Below are 19,335 nucleotides of genomic sequence, written 5' to 3'. Positions count from 1 at the left end.
CCAGCATCTGTAGCTCCTATTCGACCCCTAACCTGGGACCCTCCATATGCAGTGGGTGTGGCCCTAAAGAGAAAAAAAAAAAAAATTTGGTCTCCATTCTTTTATTTTTGTCTTTTTTTTCCCCCTGGCTGCACCCAAGGCATATGGAGGTTCCCTAGGCTAGGGGCTGAATTGGAGCTGTAGCCGCTGGCCTATGCCACAGCCACAGCCACACCAGGCCTGAGCTAAGTCTGTGACCTACACCACAGCTCATGGCAATGCCAGATCCTTAATCCACTGAGCGAGGCCAGGGATCGAATCTGAGTCCTCATGGATGCTAGTCAGATTTTTTTCCACTGAGCCATGACAGGAATTCCAGGTCTCCATTCTTTTAATCAGACTTTCTCCTTCAGCCATTCTACACATTCAATCACCCAACACTAATTCATTGACGGGATCAAGGTGGAGTGCTTGATTAACGCCGTTATTTTAAGTAAACCTTTAAGACGACTACTAACAGTTTGAAACTAGCAAGGTTTAAAATGCATTGTAAAAAATACAACAGGAGAAATCTTGCTTCATTTCACAGAGAAATGATTATTTCATTTCTCCTCTATGTTATTTTAAGGAGATGAGGATTTTGCTTCATCAGATGCTGCATGTCTGGAAGCTGGACAGGCCGGTGTTACTCCTACATATGCATACAGACGCCATCCTTCTTCTGCCAGTTCCAATGTGCGATTTGAAAGTAAACACATCAGGTCCTTTTCATTTGTAATAGATAAAAACTGAAGTCCAGTCATCTCACATAGGATAAAAAACAAGTGCGGATACATCTGTAACAAAAGGACAGCCAGCCTGTTTTTCTTCCATAGCACGGCGTTTCTGGTTTATCTCTGTAGTTGGTCCTCCTTGTCTGGTGCATTTTTTCCCCCAGGAATTTCCTTTTCAATGGGAAGATGGATGGTTTTTTGGGGCAAAAAATATTCATCAGACTCTAGTTCCAGTAGTACATATTTTATTTACTTATAAATACATACCCCCACCCTATCTTGCTCCAGCCTTCCTTGCATTCTTATAGACACAGGCATTTATTATAACTCTCCCCCAACATTTATTATAAACAACCCCCTCCCGCTGGCCCCAGTCGTGTTTACAGCTAAGAAGAATTTGTACATGGCACAAATTAACTCTACTGTTAATGCACAGAAATCATAATCCTGACTGTGCTGAAATACTTTTCTCCAGCTTCTGGGAAATAATTATACATGAAACATATACTGAGAACATTTCTTAAACAAACATAATGCCTGAGGCTCATCTGATAAGACGAACTGCTTTGTACTTCTTAGCATAATAAAATGTATCTTTGGAAATTGAGAAGAACCAAAGGGTATTTAAAACAAAAACAGAAACTGCACATACTAATCACAACAGATTGATTGATACATTGAAACTGTGTCGGAGTTCCCGTCGTGGCGCAGCGGTTAACGAATCCGACTAGGAACCATGGGGTTGCGGGTTCGATCCCTGCCCCTGCTCAGTGGGTTAAGGATCCGGCGTTGCCATGAGCTGTGGTGTAGGTTGCAGACGCAGCTCGGATCCCGCGTTGCTGTGGCTCTGGCGTAGGCCGGCGGCTACAGCTCCGATTAGACCCCTAGCCTGGGAACCTCCATATGCCACGGAAGTGGCCCAAAAAAATAGCAAAAAGACAAAAAAAAAAAAGAAACTGTGTCAAAACAGATTTTCAGTGAGGCTTTTCATTTAAACAGGCCAGGAAAAAAAAAGCCTAAAAGGTACATTTTATACAAGTGGCTCCCTGTCCTCAAGAGTTTTCTCATTTAAAGTTTCTAAATAATATTTAGAAAAAGAATTCTTTATTACAAGAGGAATCATCTGCCTTGGTGAATTTATTGTGACAGGTTATCAACAACTGCTTTGAATGCTCAAATGGCAAAAGCTGAAAGCAGAAATACATTTTGCAGTTAAATATGTGGCACAATTATTTCCTTAAGCAGAAACTATGTCATTCCCCCATAATTTAATTAAAAAATTATCCCTTTAAAAACTCTCGGAACTTGTTAAAAAAAAACAAAAAACTCATGGAACTCGGTACATATTGACTATTTCTCTACTTCCCTTTCAAATCTTTCCTCATATTTTCGCCACGTTTCTGCTTGGTCTTTGATAACATTCGCCTTGACTTGCTGCTCAAGAATTTTCCTCAGCCCCCTTAGAAAGGCTGACTTACTTCACTCCAAACTCATTGGTGTCAAAGAAAGCATCAAGGATGCCTTAATGTGGGAGGGTAGGGAGTGACAGCAGGGAGGGGGGTCTTAAGAAATTACCAACATGAGGAGTTCCCGCTGTGGCTCAGCAGGTTAAGAACCCAACTAGTATCCATGAGGATGTGGGTTCGATTCCTGGCCCTGCTCAGAGGGTTAAGGATCTAGTGTTGCCGTGAGCTGTGCTGTAGGTCGCAGATGTGACTCGGATCCAGTTGCTGTGGCTGTGGTATAGGCTGGCAGCTGCAGTTCCAATTTGACCCTAGCCTGGGAACCTCCAGATACCGAGGGTGCGACCCTAAAAATACAAAGACCAAAAAGAAAAAAAAAAAAAAGAAAAAGAAAGAAAGAAATAGAAAAGGAAAGAAATTACTAACATGAAATGCTCAAAGAGGGAAGAACAGTCACCAAGGTTGGAAGAAACCTGCTCAGTTCCTCCTGTAGTCTTTTCTTTGGGCCATTTAAACATGGAGCTATTTTGGTTTTTAACTTCAGGTATGGTTTCTAGAGTTCACTGAGAAGTCAAAAACCAAGGGAATTTCCATAGAAGCTGCAGTTTATTGATAATATCTAACTTCTTACATCAATTTTCTCCTAGGGAAATGGTACTTTTAGAACTGGATTTTGTCCTCTGGTCTCCTTGACTCAACTTTGATTTCTAGAAATCATTATCTCATTTCTATAAACAAAAAAAGTGGGACGTTATACTAAAACAACTAAAATAGAAAGGCTAGTTTTAAATTCTGACTTGAATACTTTGGCCTAAATGATAATAGAGCTCATACTGGGGACTACCTACGAGCACATAGAGGATTCCTGTGTGTCCTTAAAAAGATATGAATTCCTTTGTCACCATTACAGAACTGTAATTTCAAGTACTTCATTTGATATAACCAAACCATCCAATATAATTCATGTAATCATTTGAAAAGAAGCATGAGCCATGTCTCAGAGCATTAAGTTTTTTCCAAAGGTGCTCTAAAAGAGAACGTCACATTTAGAATAAAATTTCCTTTGTGTTACTTCTTGGGACCCATCGTGTAATGAATTTGGCAATATAATTTTTGTTTCTTCTTTGAAAGCAACTTTTTTAATTGCATACTTCACACTTCTATAAAATCTTCTTGAAGCGACTTCCTTTCCGCCACAAACACCCAATTAAGGACGCTGTACCAATTTACTCTTACTTCCTTCCTGTTCACTGAGTTTAAAATGGGTATAGGCGAGAATGCCAAATAATGTACACAACATGCCAAGGCCTTGATTAATTGACAACGGATCCTTAAATAAAACATATCCTCCAAATAAAGTAATGCAGAATTTGAAGTGTCCAAACATGTTATAGCTGAGGGTTTTGGATAAGGATAAAAAAAGAGTAACAAGCTAGATTTATATTTTCACATGTGCATACCCACGACCACCTCTCACCACCCCTCTCCCCCCAACCCCAGTCCCGTGAGGGAAGTGCTGGTGCCTTTAGGTAGGTTTTTTGCATTTAATCAGTGACAGATTGCCTCAACTCTCCTTGTTGACCTCTCCAAAGAAGAGAAAGGGGGCCGCAAAACAAGGCTGGGAAAGGGATTCAGAATAAGGTACTGAGGGAGCTCCCATCAGCTCAGTGGAAACCAGTCTGACTAGTATCCATGAGGATGCAGGTTTGATCCCTGGCCTCACTCAGTGGGTTAAGGATCTGGCATTGCTATGGCTGTGTTGTAGGCCAGCAGATATAGCTCCGATTCAACCCCTAGTCTGGGAAGCTCCATATGCTTCCCGTATGGCCCTAAAAAGACAAAAAAAGAAAAAAAAAGGAAAGAAAAAGGTAGTGGGAAGATATTTTATAGAGCAATTCGAGATACTGTTTCATGGTGCCATTTCTAATAAAATTTCCTGGGCAATAAGGTGAGACATATAAGGTGCCAGAGAGCTGACGCAAAGTCGACACAGCCAGTGTGCTCAAATTTTGGAGGGACTTTTGGACAGGGGAAGGAGCAGCACTGAGCACCGATGACACCCCAGGTGCCATGCCATTATATTATATTATATATAAATGCGTATATAATTGAGCACTTTAATTATATATTATATATAAGCACGTATATAATTGAGCACTTTTATTAACTGAGCATGTTTCCCTTCACTGTGTTTACTCTCCCCATCCTACAACTGTACAGGCTCAAGGATTTTAAGTACCTTGGATCAGAGTCAGTAAGTGGCAGGGCGTTGGAGTCCAAACACAGATGGGTCTATTTAACTCCAAAGTCCATGTTCTAGTTGAGTTTACTGCCAGAGAACTTGCTGCCGGATTAGTGCATTTCCAAATGACTGTGCACTTAAAAGTCAGACTAAAGACACACACGTGGTTCCTTTACAAATTCTTCTCTATCTTAATTTTTTCTATTTGAATGAATCCCTTATTGTTTTGCAGATGTTTGATATGTATCCATCTGCTCTTCCTAATAACAATACTGGAAACACTCGCTGCCTCAGTGGCACGCTGCCTAAGCCAATATATGCAAGGCGTGTATTTATACTTAATAAATATCTGCCAGGTGCTGGACACAAAGTCTCTCAAACACTCACAGCAACCCAACATTACAGGTACCATGACCCCTTTTCATAAGCGATGAGAGCAAGACCCCAAATATCCCACAACTCAGGCCCACCAGCAGGGATGGAGCCAGGCTTGCTCACCTGGACCTGTCCGACCTCAACGCCCAGGCTCCCTTCTCTGTTCTGAGTCCAACTAAGCAACGTGGAAGTTCCCTCTGGGCAGGCGAGGTGCACTGGGTCACCAGGGTACCTGTGCCTGCCTGCCCCCATAGGGGTGATTTTCCTGAGGGATGGGGGACCTTCCCAAGGATGTCAATGATAACCATAGAAACAAGGCTAATTATGAGCTATCTTCAAGTGCACTGGCTCCCACACAGCCGCATTTCCTTACTCCCCAGCCACTCTTACATATATATGAGAAGGCTGGTATAATATACATACATTATACCCATGGCATGCAGAAGTGCCTGGGCCAGGGATAGAAACTGAGCCACTGCAGGGACAATGCCACATCCTTAACTGCTAGGCCACCAGGGAACGCCTCACCTCTCTTGTAAGTAGTCACAATCTGTTAAAGATACTTACACGAGAGGAAGGGCAAATTTATTTAATAAAAAAAAATTTTTTTAACCTATTTTAGGGCCGCTTTCGCAGCATATGGAAGTTCCCAGGCTAGGGGTCAAATTGGAGCTATAGCTGAAGCCTACACCACAGCCACCTACATCACAGCTCATGGCAACGCTGGATCCTTAACCCACTGAGGCGAGGCCAGGGATTGAACCTGCATCCTCATGGATACTAGTTGGGTTCCTAACCTGCTGAACTCCAAAAGAGGCATTTTTTTTTTTAATTGCACATCACTCCTTTATGATAATGATCAGGAAAAAAGATTTAGTACAGTTATGCTCAAATGAGTACCTAGCCCAAATGATGAGCTAAGCAACTGGAACATGCTTCAGAACTCAGGCATAGTGAAAGTCACACTCAGGTGTGATCAAGAGGCATTCCATTGCCATAAAACAATAAGGCAGGGAGGGATTCTAAAACACACAGCAGGATAAACTCCTACATCTTAGGAGTCAAGTTTATCCTGTGATGGTATAAGGAATGGATTCTTTTCTTTTTTTTGTCTTTTTAGGGCCGCACCTTTGGCACATGGAGGTTCCCAGGCTAGGGGTCGAATCAGAGCTGCTGCTGCCGGCCTACGCCAGAGCCACAGCAACGCAGGATCCGAGCCACGTCTGCGACCTACAGCACAGCTCACGGCAATGCCAGATCTTTAACGCTGAGCAAGGCCAGGGATCGAACCTGTAATCTCACGGTTCCTAGTCGGATATGTTTCTACCGCACCACAGCGGGAAATCCAGAATGGCTTATTTTCTGATGACCGCATGTGGGAATATTTCAACCGCCACTAAAAACCCCACAAGGGGTTTTTTGTGTGCGTATATATATATATATACATACATGTATATATATATTTATGTAATTTTTTTGGTAAAAGTAAATAAAGCAAATTTAAAGAAATTCTTCAGGGAATCCTTTTGTAAATTAAAGAAAGAATAAAAAATGGGAGCAATCTGTACTCCAATTCCTCTGTCTCTGCACTCTGCTCCAGTGGGCTTTTGCCAGGACGCTCTGAAGTTCTTGACAAAACCGTCAGCGCCCTCCACCTCACCAAACCCGTCCTCATTACCAGCCTTCTTCAAAGTTGACCAGTCATCAGCACTGGACACAGCTGACGCCCCTTCTCCTCACTTGGCTTCCACTCCCTCTCCTCCTGCCTTCCACCCTGAGTGCTCCTTCTCTGCCCCTTCTGCCTGGCTCCTCTCATCTCTTCAAACTTAAACACAGAGGGGACCCATGGCTCAGTCTCTGGCCATCTTTTCTTCTTCTACTTGTTTGCCTGGTGATCTCAGCCAGTCCTGCTGCTTCAAACCACATCCACACACCACTCTCTCTGCAGCGGCTCCAGCCGAGACCTTGACCCTGAACTCTCAGACTTGCTTTACCCCAAATCGAGCACTTGGTCTTCCTCCCCCACCCCAAGCCTCCTCCCAGGGGGCCCTATTTCAGTCCATGGCAACTCCACTCTACCAGCTGCTCAGGCTCAAACCGGGTGTGTTAAACCTTGTCTCCTTTCTCATTCTCCACATCCAATCTGCCAGCAAAACCTCTTGGCTCCTCTTGAAAATATATCCAGAATCCAGTCACTTCTCACTATTTTCACTGCCACCATCCTGGACCAAAGCATTGCGGTTTCTTTCTTTCTTTTTTTTTTTTTGGTCTTTTTGTCTTTCTAGGGCTGCACCCACAGCATGTGGAGGTTCCCAGGCTAGGGGTCCAATCGGAGCTGTAGCTGTTGGCCTACACCAGAGCCACAGCAACGCCAGATCTGAGCCATGTCCATGACCTACACCACAGCTCATGGCAATGCTGGATCCTTAACCCACTGAGTGAGGCCAGGGATCGAACGTGCAACCTCCTGGTTCCTAGTCAGATTCCTTTCCACTGCACCATGATGGGAACTCCTACTGCGGTTTCTAAATCAGCAAGTAGCTGAAAAAACTAAATGCTTGATACACACAAAGTGTTTCGAACAGGGCCTGGCACAAAATAAACATTTACTAAATGGTTTTTTTTTTTCCCTTTCTCTCTCTCTCTCTCTTTTTTTTTTGGCCACACCCACAGCATATGTGGTCCCAGGCCAGGAAGCAAACCTAAGCCACAGGAGTGACAATGCCAGATCCTTAATCCGATAGGCCCTCAGGAAACTCCAGTGTTGATGTTGTTGTTTTTTAAATTATCACTCATTGTTATTTGTTGATAGTTGGCAAATGTGCTTTTTTCCTTTGTTGGCATCTCAGTATTCACTCACTAAAAGCAAAATGTTGAAAATGGGCAGCTGAGTTTGATTCAGACCTTCAAGTCATGACGTCATTTCTTGATTTGAAGCAATAGTGAGAAAAACAGGCACGCCCATAGCCAGCACAAAAACAAACTCAGAAGTCAGAGTGACTGGTCTGAAATTATTTTCTGTTTTTTGGATTAACCACCCCTTTGCCTTACACCTAACCAGCTAATGATAACTGAAAAGTGAGGGAAAAACCAAGGATCCCCCCATTATTCACTCCGCAAATATTTATTTAACCCCACTCGGTGCTCTATGTTAATTCTGGTATGGGAAAAGGTCACCTATTCCTTAAGAAAATTCAAAAGCATGTATGATACAGACAGCTAACCCATTTCCCCAGTTCATAGTGCTGTAAATTTCCACAGACTCTAGCGTGGAAAGAAATAGTAAAAGACCAAAACTAACTCACTCTACTCAATTGAGGCCATGCAACAGTGATTGTGAGACTCATTTAAGGAAACTGGTGTGATGGAATTTGGAGAATATAAAAGACTGCGCATTGGTAGGTTATCAGGAAAAGGATACGTGACTGGTGAAGTGTTCCCAATGATCCAATAAATCGATAAGTTCACCATGAAAGCTATTACTCCAGAAAGCAGGACCATCAGCTACAATTAAAACCAAAAGAATCATTAATGCAAAGTGGCTGCAATCATTACAATCATCAAGTGAAAACACATTTCAACAGGCATTTCTATCAACCACTAAGAAGTGATTTTTATTTTTTAATTTTTTTAAAAATTGGAGTTCCTGGAGTTCCCGTTGTGGCTCAGTGGTTAACGAATCCGACTAGGAACCATGAGGTTGCAGGTTTGATCCCTGGCCTTGTTCAGTGGGTTAAGGATCCGGCGTGGCCACGAGCTGTGGTGTAGGTCACAGACTCAGTTTGGATCCTGTGTTGCTGTGGCTCTGGTAGGTTGGCGGCTACAGCTCCGATTAGACCCCCTAGCCTGGGAACCTCCATATGCCACGGGAGCAGCCCTAGAAAAGGTAAAAAGACAAAAAAGACAAAAAAAAAAATTGGAGCTCCTGCTCTGGCTCAGCAGGAATGAACCCGACTAGTACCCATGAGGATATGAGGATTCAGGTTCAATCCCTGGCCTCACTCAGTGCGTTAAGGATCTGGCATTGCCGTGAGCTGTGGTGCAGGTTGCAGACAAGGCTGGGATATAGCATTGCTGTGGCTGTGGTGTAGGCTGGCAGCTACAGCTCTGATTCGACCCCTAGCCTGGGAACTTCCATATGCCACAGGTGTGACCCTAAAAAGCAAAAAAAAATTAAAAAAATTAAAAAAAATAAAAATTTGGGGGGGCCTCACTCATGGCATACAGAAGTTCCCAGGCCAGGAACCGAATCTGAGCCACAACTGCAGCTTCGAAAATGCTAGATCCTTTAACCTTTTGTGCCAGGCCTGGGATCAAACCTGAACCTCCATTGCAGTTGGATTCTTTTGTTTTTTTGTCTTTTTGTCTTTTTAGGGCTGCACCCGTGGCTTATGGATATTCCCAGGCTAGGGGTCAAATCAGAGCTATAGCTGCCAGCCTACACCACAGCCACAGCAACGCAGGATCCAAGCCTCGCCTGCAACCTACACCACAGCTCACAGCAACGCCAGATCGTTAACCCACTGAGAGTGGCCAGGGATCGAACCCACAACCTCTGAGCCCCGACGGGAACTCCTGCAGTTGGATTCTTAACCCACTGCACCATGGTGGGAACACCAACAAAAACATTTTTAAAAAGAGGAAATCCAGTTGGGAGATAGCAAGAACTGAGGATAAAAGAGCAGAATAGCAGTCAAAAGTGCTACTTTTTTTTTTTTTTTTTTTTGCTGTGCTGTTCTCAGCATGTGGAAGTTCCTAGCCTAGGGATGGACCCTTGCCACATCAGCGATCCAAGCAGCTGCAGTGACAACACTGTATCCTTAACCCACTGTGCCACACAACTTCTCAGAAGTGTAATTTTGTCTACAAAATATAATGGAAAATTCTCCAGTAATATCCTGTCTCTGGGTGTGAATATCCAGGTTCATTTTCCTGAACTATCCAAAGAAAAATTATTTTGTAATAATTCTTTTTCTGCATTTTTAGGGCCACACCCGCAGCATATGGAAGTTCCCAAGCTAGGGTTCGAATCAGAGCTGCAGCTGCTGGCCTGCACCACAGCCAAGCCAGATCTGAACCTCGTCTGCGACCTACACTACAGCTCACAGCAACATATGCTGCAGGGGGGGCCCTAGAAAAGGCAAAAAGACAAAAAAAAAAGAAAAAAAGAAAGTAATATGTACTCATTACAGAAAAATCAGAAGACAAAGATGAGCAAAAACATAATTTTTCCTCCAGTTTTATTAAGATATATTGACATAGAGTATTGTGTAAATTTAAGGTATAGAGCATACTGATTTGACTTATATTCATTATGAAATGATGACCACAGTAAGTTTAGAGAACACCCATTATCTCATATGTATACCAAACTAGAGACATAGAAAGAAACACATTTTTTTCCTTGAGAAGAGAATTCTTTTTCTTTGTCTTTCTGCCTTTTTGTAGGGCTGCTCCCGAGGCATATGGAGGTTCCCAGACTAGGGGTCGAATTGGAGCTGTAGCCGCCGGCCTACACCAGAGCCACAGCAATGTGGGATCCGAGACAAGTCTGCAACCTACACCACAGCTCACGGCAACGCTGGATCTTTAACCCATTGAGCAAGGCCAGGGATCGAACCCGCAACCTCATTGTTCCTAGTCAGATTCGTGAAGCACTGAGCCACGACGGGAACTCCGAGAAGAGAATTCTTATAGTTCCAACCACTCACCACTGTTAATACTTTGGCATATAACCTTCCACATCTTTTTTCCACTTTGCTCATATTCATACTTATTTAAGTTGAATCCGTAGGCATTCACTGGATATCTAAAAACCAGGCCACATCTTGTAAGGAACACAATGGTTTCTTGCCCTCAAAGATATTAGAAACCACTTGAGGATATAATAAGAATGCTGATAATCATAGCTTATACTTACATAGTACTTATTATGTGCCAAGAAGTATTCTAAATGTTTTATATATATATTCTTTTTTGATTTTTTTTTTAGGGCCACACCCGCAGCATATGTAAGTTCCCAAGCTAGGAGTTGAATCGGAGTTAGAGTTGCTGGTCACACAGCCACAGTAACGCCAGATCTGAGCCACATCTGTGACCTACACCACAGCTCAAGGTAATGCTGGATCCCCAACCCAGTGGACAAGGCCAGGGATCGAAGCGGCAACCTGTGGTTACTAGTTGGGTTAGTTTCCTCTGCACCACAACAGGAATTCCCCGTTTCATCTTAGAAGATAAAACAGGAGAGTTCCCATTGTGGGGCAGTGGAAATGATTCCAACTAGTATCCATGAAGATGCAAGTTCGATCCCTGGCCCAGTGCAGTGGGTTAAAGGATTCAGAGTTGCTGCAGCTGAGGCGTAGGTTACAACTATGGCTCAGATCTGATCCCTGGCCAGAGAACTCCATATGCCGGGGGTGGCCATAAAAAGAAAAAAGAAAAAGGAAAATAAATAAAAGTTATAGAACATTCTCTCTCTTTTTTTTTTGTCTTTTTGCCTTTTCTAGGGCCACTTCCCGCGGCATATGAGACATTGTTAAGTGGGAAAAGCAAGATACAGAAAATTGTGTGTAATAGAATCCCATGTCTATAAAAGAAACAGATGTGTAATGTATGCAGACATCAGTGTATGTGAGCCTGTGTATGCTGCATGTGCTTCTGTATCAGTATGTACAGCACGGAGAAAAACAGAAGAACAAACACTATAACACTAGCATGACTTACTTCAGGGGCAGGGGTGGGCTAGTGAGATGCTGAAGGGTGTACAGGTAGGAGGGCAGGGGAAAAGCAAGCCATGATAAAAACAGCATGGATAACATGGCATATACACACACATATGAAATTACACACACACACACATGCATAGGTCTGTGTGTATGAAAAGATCTCACACCAAAATGGTAAAGGTGATTACCTTAGTGTGGCAAGATTCAAGGGGACTGTGACTTTATTTATTTAATTTGTCTTTTCAGATTCGTGAAGCACTGAGCCACGACGGGAACTCCGAGAAGAGAATTCTTATAGTTCCAACCACTCACCACTGTTAATACTTTGGCATATAACCTTCCACATCTTTTTTCCACTTTGCTACATTTTCATTATAAAAAGAAAATAAGAAAATGCCCAAAGTATTTGCGGGCTATAGCTTGGCATGCCCAGCACAGGAACCAGGCATCAGAAGACCTGAATGCTAGTCCTGGTTTTGCCACTGACTAGCTGTTTGACCCGAAGCAAGTCCCTTAATCTTTATGTGCCTCAGTTTCTTCATCTAAAGAGTAACCCTTATCTTGCCTCCCCCAAAGGGTGATTATAAAGGTTAAACGTGAGAGAGTTCCTGTTGTGGCTCAGTGGTAACAAACTCAACTCGTAACCATAAGCATGTGGGTTCCATTCCTGGCCTTGCTCAGTGGGTTAAGTACCTGGTGATGCTGTGAGCTGTGGTATAGGTCACAGACTCCACTTGGATCCTGTGTTGCTGTGGCTGTGGTGTAGGCCGGCAGCTGTAGCTCTGATTTGACTCCAAGCCTGGGAACCTCCACATGCCATGGGTGCAGCCCTAAAGAGGAAAAAAAAAAAATTATGAGAACAAACCCAGGGTTGCCAAGGGGGAGCGGGGGGAGGCTGGGGCTAGCAGATGTAAGCTTTTAGATATGGAGATAACCTACAAGATCTTACTGTACAGCACAGACAACTGTATTTAATGTTTTATGATGAACCATAATGGAAAATAATTTTTTTTTGTCTTTTTGTCTTTTCTAGGGCCACACCTGCAGCATACGGAGGTTCCCAGGCTAGGGGTCTAATTGGAGCTGTAGCTGCTGGCCTACACCACAGCCACAGCAATGCCAAATCCGAGCCACATCTGCGACCTACACCACAGCTCACGCCAATGCCAGATCCTTAACCGACTGATCGAGGCCAGGGACCAAACCCGCAACCACATGGTTCCTAGTTGGATTCATTAACCACTGTGCCATGACGGGAACTCCCGGAAAATAATATTTTTTAAAAAGTGTATATATATATGTATACCTGAATCACTCTTCTGTGCAGCAGAAATAAACACAATATTATAAATCAACTATACTTCGACTTCAAAAAAAGAAAAAAAATAAAGATTAAATGTGAGAATGGATCTGAGACAGAGCTCTGGAAACTAACAATTGCACTAGTAATGGAGAATTATTATTGCCTTGTTTCTTAGACACCCAAACAATTAGAACTTACCAAAGCAGAGAGTGACCAAGGACCAAATATTCCTCCTTCTCCGAACACTGGCTCAAAGAAGGGCACGGCGACCAGCAACATGGCAGATGACATAGGGGCCTGGTAGTACAGCAGCTGCATTGAATTTACTTGCAATTCATGCTGTTTGGCTCCTACCCACTGAGAATGAGGAGAGAGAACAAGTTAGGCAGGAAGAAAGAGCATCACTCAATAAACAAAAGCTGCAACTCTAGCCATAAAGATGGGACTGGGGGGCAGGGCTGGGGAAGAAGAAATGCCTAATGGTTCTACCAGATCTCAAAGATCAATAATATACATGAATATCCTTTAAGCACTCTGGATGAAAGGAGCTTTATAAATTCAGTGTCTGATCATCTACTTTCTTCTTAATTATAAAGGAGAAGCAATATCCTCTCCTCCCTCCTGAACCTAGCAAATGGGGAAAGTCAATGCACACAGGGCCCCACAGGCATCTTGGGAAAATATGGTAGGAATCGAGATGCATAAGCAGAATAATATTTAAAAGCAAGATAAGCAAGACTACAGATACATGGAGCTCCCGTTGTGACTCAGCGGTAATGAACCTGACTAGTATCCATGAGGATGCGGGTTTGATCCCTGGCCGCACTCAGTGAGTTAAGGATCTGGCGTTGCTGTGGCGTTGGTGGGAAATGGGGCTTGGATCCCGTGTTGCTGTGGCTGTGGCATAGGCGGGCAGCTGCAGCTCCAATTCAACCCCTAGCCTGGGAACTTCCATATGTCTCAGGTGAGGCCCTAAAAAACAACAAACAAAAAATACAAGGAGTTCCCCTCGTAGCTCATCGAAACGAATTCAACTAGTATTCAGAAGGATGCAGGTTCCATTCCTGGCCTTGCTCAGTGGGTTAAGAATCTGGCATTGCTGGTCGAAGGCGTGGTGCGGATCCCGAGTTGCTGTGGCTGTGGCGTAGGCCAGTGGCTACAGCTCAACCCCCTAACCTGGGAACTTCCATGTGCTGTGGGTGCAGCCCTAAAAAAGCAAAAAAAAAAAAAAAGGAATACAGATACAGTATACAGTATGTGACTTCATTTCTTTCTAAAAATGACCCCTCCAAAATGATGACTGGGGAACAGGGTGGACTCCAACTAGAGATTGACAGGAACCTCTGTTATTCCAGGTGGTTGACAATATGTGTGGCTAGAAAGATATGTGAGGGTTTTTTTTTTTTTGCCCATACCTGTGGCACGTGGATGCTCCCAGGCCAGGGATCAAACCCGAGCCAAAGCAGTGACAAGGCCAAGTCCTTAACTACTAGGCCACCAAGGAACTACTCCTTATAAGGTCTTTTCGTTCATTTCAGAAAACGCAATCAACAGCAGAAAGAACTTTCCTTTTTTTTTTTTTTTTTTTTTCTTTTTAGGGCCACACCTGTAGCATATGGAGGTTCCCAGGCTAGAGGCTGAATCTGAGCTACAGCTGCTGGCCTACACCACAGCCACAGCAATGAGGGATCCGAGCCATGTCTGCGACCTACACCACAGCTCATGGCAATGCGGGATCCCCAAACCACTGAGTGAGGCGAGGATCGAACCTGCATCCTCATGGTTACTAGCTGGGTTCGTTAACTACTGAACCACAAAAGGAACTCCTGGAACTTTCCTCTTCATGGCTGACTTTTCTGTGGATAACCCCCCACCAATATACCTCACTCAATAAATCAGATAATCACAAACCCTAAAAGACCAACACCCCAAAGCCTCAAAATGCTTCACAAATATAACTGAAAAGGAGGCTTTAAAGAAAGCTTGACAGGACTATCCCTGAATAAGACCTGGCAAGAACAGCCAGGCTTTTGAATAAATGCTCCTATATAATTCTTTTCCCTGTAGGTCTGGATATCCTGTTACATGAACTCAAAGTTGACAGAAATTCACCAAGACAAAAATAGAAGAGCAGGAAATCTGAAGCCAGCCTCAGTAAGAGTCTTCTATAACTATGAAAGACAAAGAATTGATTCTTTGGCTTGGGGCGGTGGCGCAGGGAGCAAAGATGAATGCGGAGGGTGTATGCACACCCCTCCCTTGCTTCAGCAGCCTCTCTGGGCAGCTGAGTCTTTGACACAGAAAGGCCTGGAATGGTGGTGACCCTCAGGCCTCCATGCCCTCAAAGCTCACCTGAAGTGCTTCTGAAGTGACCAGGACCAGAATATTTAAGATGCTACGGCTAAATTTAAAATTAAACTCCTAACATGCATAACAAGAACACCTTGGTTTATAACCAGGGGATGGTTGTGAAAAAAGTAAAACTGGCTACACGTTTTGGCTCCGATTCCCCATGCAAGCACATCAGAAATGTCTAGTCCAAGGTTTTCAGTATAGAGAAAATACTGTTTCACTGTACCCTACCCTGTCCATTATCCTCCCCCCCGCCCCGTATAAGAAACAGACAGACAAAAATACTTGTTGAGACTTTATGGTAATGAAGTAAGTGAATCCATGTATAAATTTCCAATAAATGCCTCCTACAGGCAAGGCACCGTGTTAGTGCACGAAATGAAATGCCCATAAAATACTGACAGAGACAAATGATTAGAAGCAATATACAAGCTGTAACGGCAGCATATTTTTGAGGCAAAGATTTATAAATGTGAAAGTTTCCTTTCCTCTTCAAAGTTTTGAACATGTACTCACTCCTTCACAGTAATGTCATAATTAAAGAGTGAATGACAAATATAACCAATGAACTCCATCCTCAAGGAAAAAGTCTTACTACTCATTCTGTAAAGATGTCCCAGAAAATAATATAACATCACCCCAAACCCAGACTGTTAAGCATGGGTGTCATACACTTACAAACAGGTAGGGAGGCACTTGATGAGCATCCTACACCCAAGTTTCTCTGTCTCCTTTCTTCTCTTCACCTTGAGTCAGACAATTTATGCAATTATGCTTTCTTCCCAACAGTCTATTGTCTCTATACTGTATTTTTAAACCTTGGGATACAGCTTCAAAATTTATGCAATCTGCTAAAAAGGCACATAAAGAAAAAAAAATTACCAACCACTTGATAAAGGGATGTAACTAAAACACCAAGAGCAGCAAACACCATTCCAAGGAAATTAAACTTCACATCGTAATAAGAATTTAGGATTACACCTAAAGTTATAGGAATCTGTAAAGAAAAAGAGGTAAATGTGTTCAGATTAAATTCATGAGACATAAAATTAGTATCCCTTTCACCAAGTCTTACAAGGTTAATCACAAAAACATCCCTAGGAAACAATGAACTTCTATAAATTTTTTTTCCATTTGAAAATCTTATTTCTTCAAAGTGAAATAGGAAATTTCTTATTTATATTCACATTTAATTCTATTTAAAATTCCGGGTAAAATTATGAGTCAATGCATTGCACACTGCAAGAAAAAAATACATGTGTGCAGAGAGGAGTAAAATGAAGGACCCCAAAACTAGTGTCTAAAGAATATATAAACCAAAACGTATAACAAAAGCATTAAGATTTTGAATATTCTAAGTTATGACGTTCTGAAATTATTTTAGCCCATCTTCTTTTATTTAAAGACGTAGAAACCTCTGCAGTACGTCGCTGCAGACATACCCTGAGACATTTTATGCTAAACCTCTAACGTTTATTATAAACGTTATTTTTCAGTTTGAGCTTTTGCAATGAACCCGATACACTCATTTGCACCACTCCATACAGCTTTCTTTTCTTACCCATCATAGATAGCATTTAAGGATCAAACCATAGTTATTAAAACTCACACAAGCACACTCTAATGGGCTAAAATTCCAATAGAGCGCCAAGATGGCTTTTCTCCACCTTCTCCAATATAAGCCTTAAGTTCACATGCCCAGAGATGACTCATGTGTGGATTTCAAGATCATGGGGAAAGAGCGTGGCTCAAGGTTAACCATTCGAATTTCCCGGGGAGAAAGACAGTCCAGGAGGTAGGATGTTGGAGGAGTGCCTCGCCAAGCTGAAGCTACTCACCAGCGTGAGCTGTATTTTGACAGAGAAGGTTTTCTTGTAGAAGAGGCTCTGGATGACTATGATCACCGGGGTGGTCATGGCCTTAGCCAGCTGATAGGTACCTATGGTGTTGTTCTGCAGAGATAAATTGGTGAAGACCACGAAGCCACAGAAGCTGAGCGCCAGGAGGAGGAGCTTGGAAGGCGGCAGACTTTTGGGGGCAAAGATGTCCAGCTTCTGGCAGGCATACAAGCCCAGCCAAGTGACCACGAAGTGCACCAGGGTCAGGCTCATGTTGGGGAAGCCGTGGTGCACATAGATCCATTTGTTGAGGAACACGATGCAGATGGACACCAGCAGGTTGAGCAGGAGTCCGGCAGCGATGCGCCCGTTGCCTCGCACTCGGTCCGCCAGCGATGCCATGACCCCCACGAAGGCTAGGGCCCTTCAACCTCCGAAAGGGGCGCTCGGACTGTCTCTGGCTGCCCTTTCCCTCCTCCTATGTTGCCGGGTCTCCGCAGACGCCGGCCTCACCGTCCAGCCGGGTAGAGACATGCAACCTTTGGGTCTCAAGCGAGCAGCAGCCTCAGCAGTGAACACACGCTCTGCCGCCGCCCATTCAGTCAGTGAGGACGCGGCAGCACTTCCCGCGCGCCCCGCCCCCTTCCGTCCGCGACCACGTGACTCGGGGCGCCCGCGCTTCCGCCCTCGAACAGTGGGCTGCGGCGTCTACCTGCGCAGGCGCGTTGAGCTCTGGGTGCTGAGAACTACAACTTTGGTACCTTTCCGGATTGCCAAGCCCTGGTGCGGCCATTCTGGGACCGGTTTTTCGATGTGTGACATTCCCCGTGTGTCAGTCAGGTAGACTTGCTAGACACCGCTGGTGCTGAGCAAATTTAGCCTTTACCAGACAGGGGAAAGCATTACTTACCGAAAGCATATTTTTAAACATTTTATTTTAAAAATCCAAACACCCAGAGTAGATAGTACAATGAGCTGTCATATATTCGTCATGGTTAGTAAACTATTCAGATTTTCTTCTCGAATCAAAGTTTGGCTTCTTATTGTCCTAAGAGTGTCCATTTTACTTAAACGTTTTAATATATTTTGTCAGAGTTGTATATAGCAGTCTAACATTTTAAAACTAATTTCATCTGTTGTTGCATCACTTTATTTATTCTAAACATTATGCATTTGGGTTTTATTGTCCCTTGATTAGCCTTGTGGGGTAACTATCTATTTTCAAAAATTATTTGACTTTGTTTCATTATTTTTTTCATTTTGACTATTTTCCAATTCCTTCCTTCCTTCCTCTCTCTCTTTCACCACGCCCAGAGCATATGGAGGCCAGGGAGCTAGCTGGATCCTTAACCCACTGCACCACAATGAGAACTCCTCCCTCTAATGTCTTGTTCATTATTTTTACTTAAAAAGATTTTAATGGGGTACCCTTGTGGCTCATCAGGTTAAGGATCTGGCATTGTCACTGCTGTGGCTCTGGTTACTGCTGTGGCACAAGCTTGATCCCCGGCTTGGGAACTTCTGTATGTGGATGCAGCCAAAAAATTAAAAATTAAAAAATTTTTAAAAGATGAATTTAAAGCTGTGAGTTTCCCCCCAGAGAATACATTTGCCCACAGTCTCCAGGACAAAGTAATAGTTTCATTGTCCTTAATGCCTTAGTCTGCTTGACAGTTTTAATTTCCTCTTTAAGAATTATGCAAATATTGAGCACCTGCTTTGTGCCAGGCACTGTATTTGGCACTTGGGAGATAATGGCAAGTAAAACCAGACCAGATCCTTTCTCACAGATGTTCCTAAACAATTACAGTTGATACTAAAAAGATTACAAGCCATGAGAAGTGTTCTGTAACAAAATATGATCCTATAAACGTATAATCACAGAACCTGATGTAAATTTTAAGAGGAAGAAATGGTCAAGTTGTTCCCCGAGAAAATGACTCATACAGGAGTTCCCATGGTGGCGCAGTGGTTAACGAATCCGACTAGGAACCATGAGGTTGCGGGTTCGGTCCCTGCCCTTGCTCAGTGGGTTAAGGATCCGGTGTTGCCATGAGCTGTGGTGTAGGTCGCAGATATGGCTCGGATCCCACGTTGCTTTGGCTCTGGTGTAGGCCAGAGGCTGCAGCTATAATTCGACCCCTAGCCTGGGAACCTCCATATGCCGCAGGAACGGTCCTAGAAAAGGCAAAAAGACAAAAAAAAAAAAAAAAAGAAAATGACTCATACAGTCTAGCTTTCCTAACACAGTCTTCCCAGTATGCTTTTCTTCCTATCATGCCACC

At 43.4% G+C, this 19,335-nt stretch overlaps 1 protein-coding gene across 1 annotated transcript; it reads right to left on the bottom strand.

Annotated features, from left to right (window-relative positions):
* Positions 1-2,584: 2,584 nt before the first annotated feature.
* On the bottom strand, positions 2,585-17,697 carry SLC35E3 (solute carrier family 35 member E3). Its single transcript, XM_047787161.1, has 5 exons — positions 17,051-17,697; positions 16,099-16,209; positions 13,059-13,217; positions 8,254-8,336; positions 2,585-3,609 (listed from the first exon to the last, which is right to left on the bottom strand). Exons 1-5 carry the CDS (start codon positions 17,450-17,452, stop codon positions 3,423-3,425), a joined length of 942 nt encoding a protein of 313 aa, XP_047643117.1. The 5' UTR covers positions 17,453-17,697; the 3' UTR covers positions 2,585-3,422.
* Between the last annotated feature and the right edge of the window lie 1,638 nt (positions 17,698-19,335).

Source organism: Phacochoerus africanus, chromosome 7 (assembly GCF_016906955.1).
Source record: "Phacochoerus africanus isolate WHEZ1 chromosome 7, ROS_Pafr_v1, whole genome shotgun sequence".
Classification (NCBI taxonomy): Eukaryota; Metazoa; Chordata; class Mammalia; order Artiodactyla; family Suidae; genus Phacochoerus; species Phacochoerus africanus.
The sequence above is the reverse complement of the archived record's forward strand: the minus strand, read 5'-3'. Positions and strand labels throughout refer to the sequence as shown.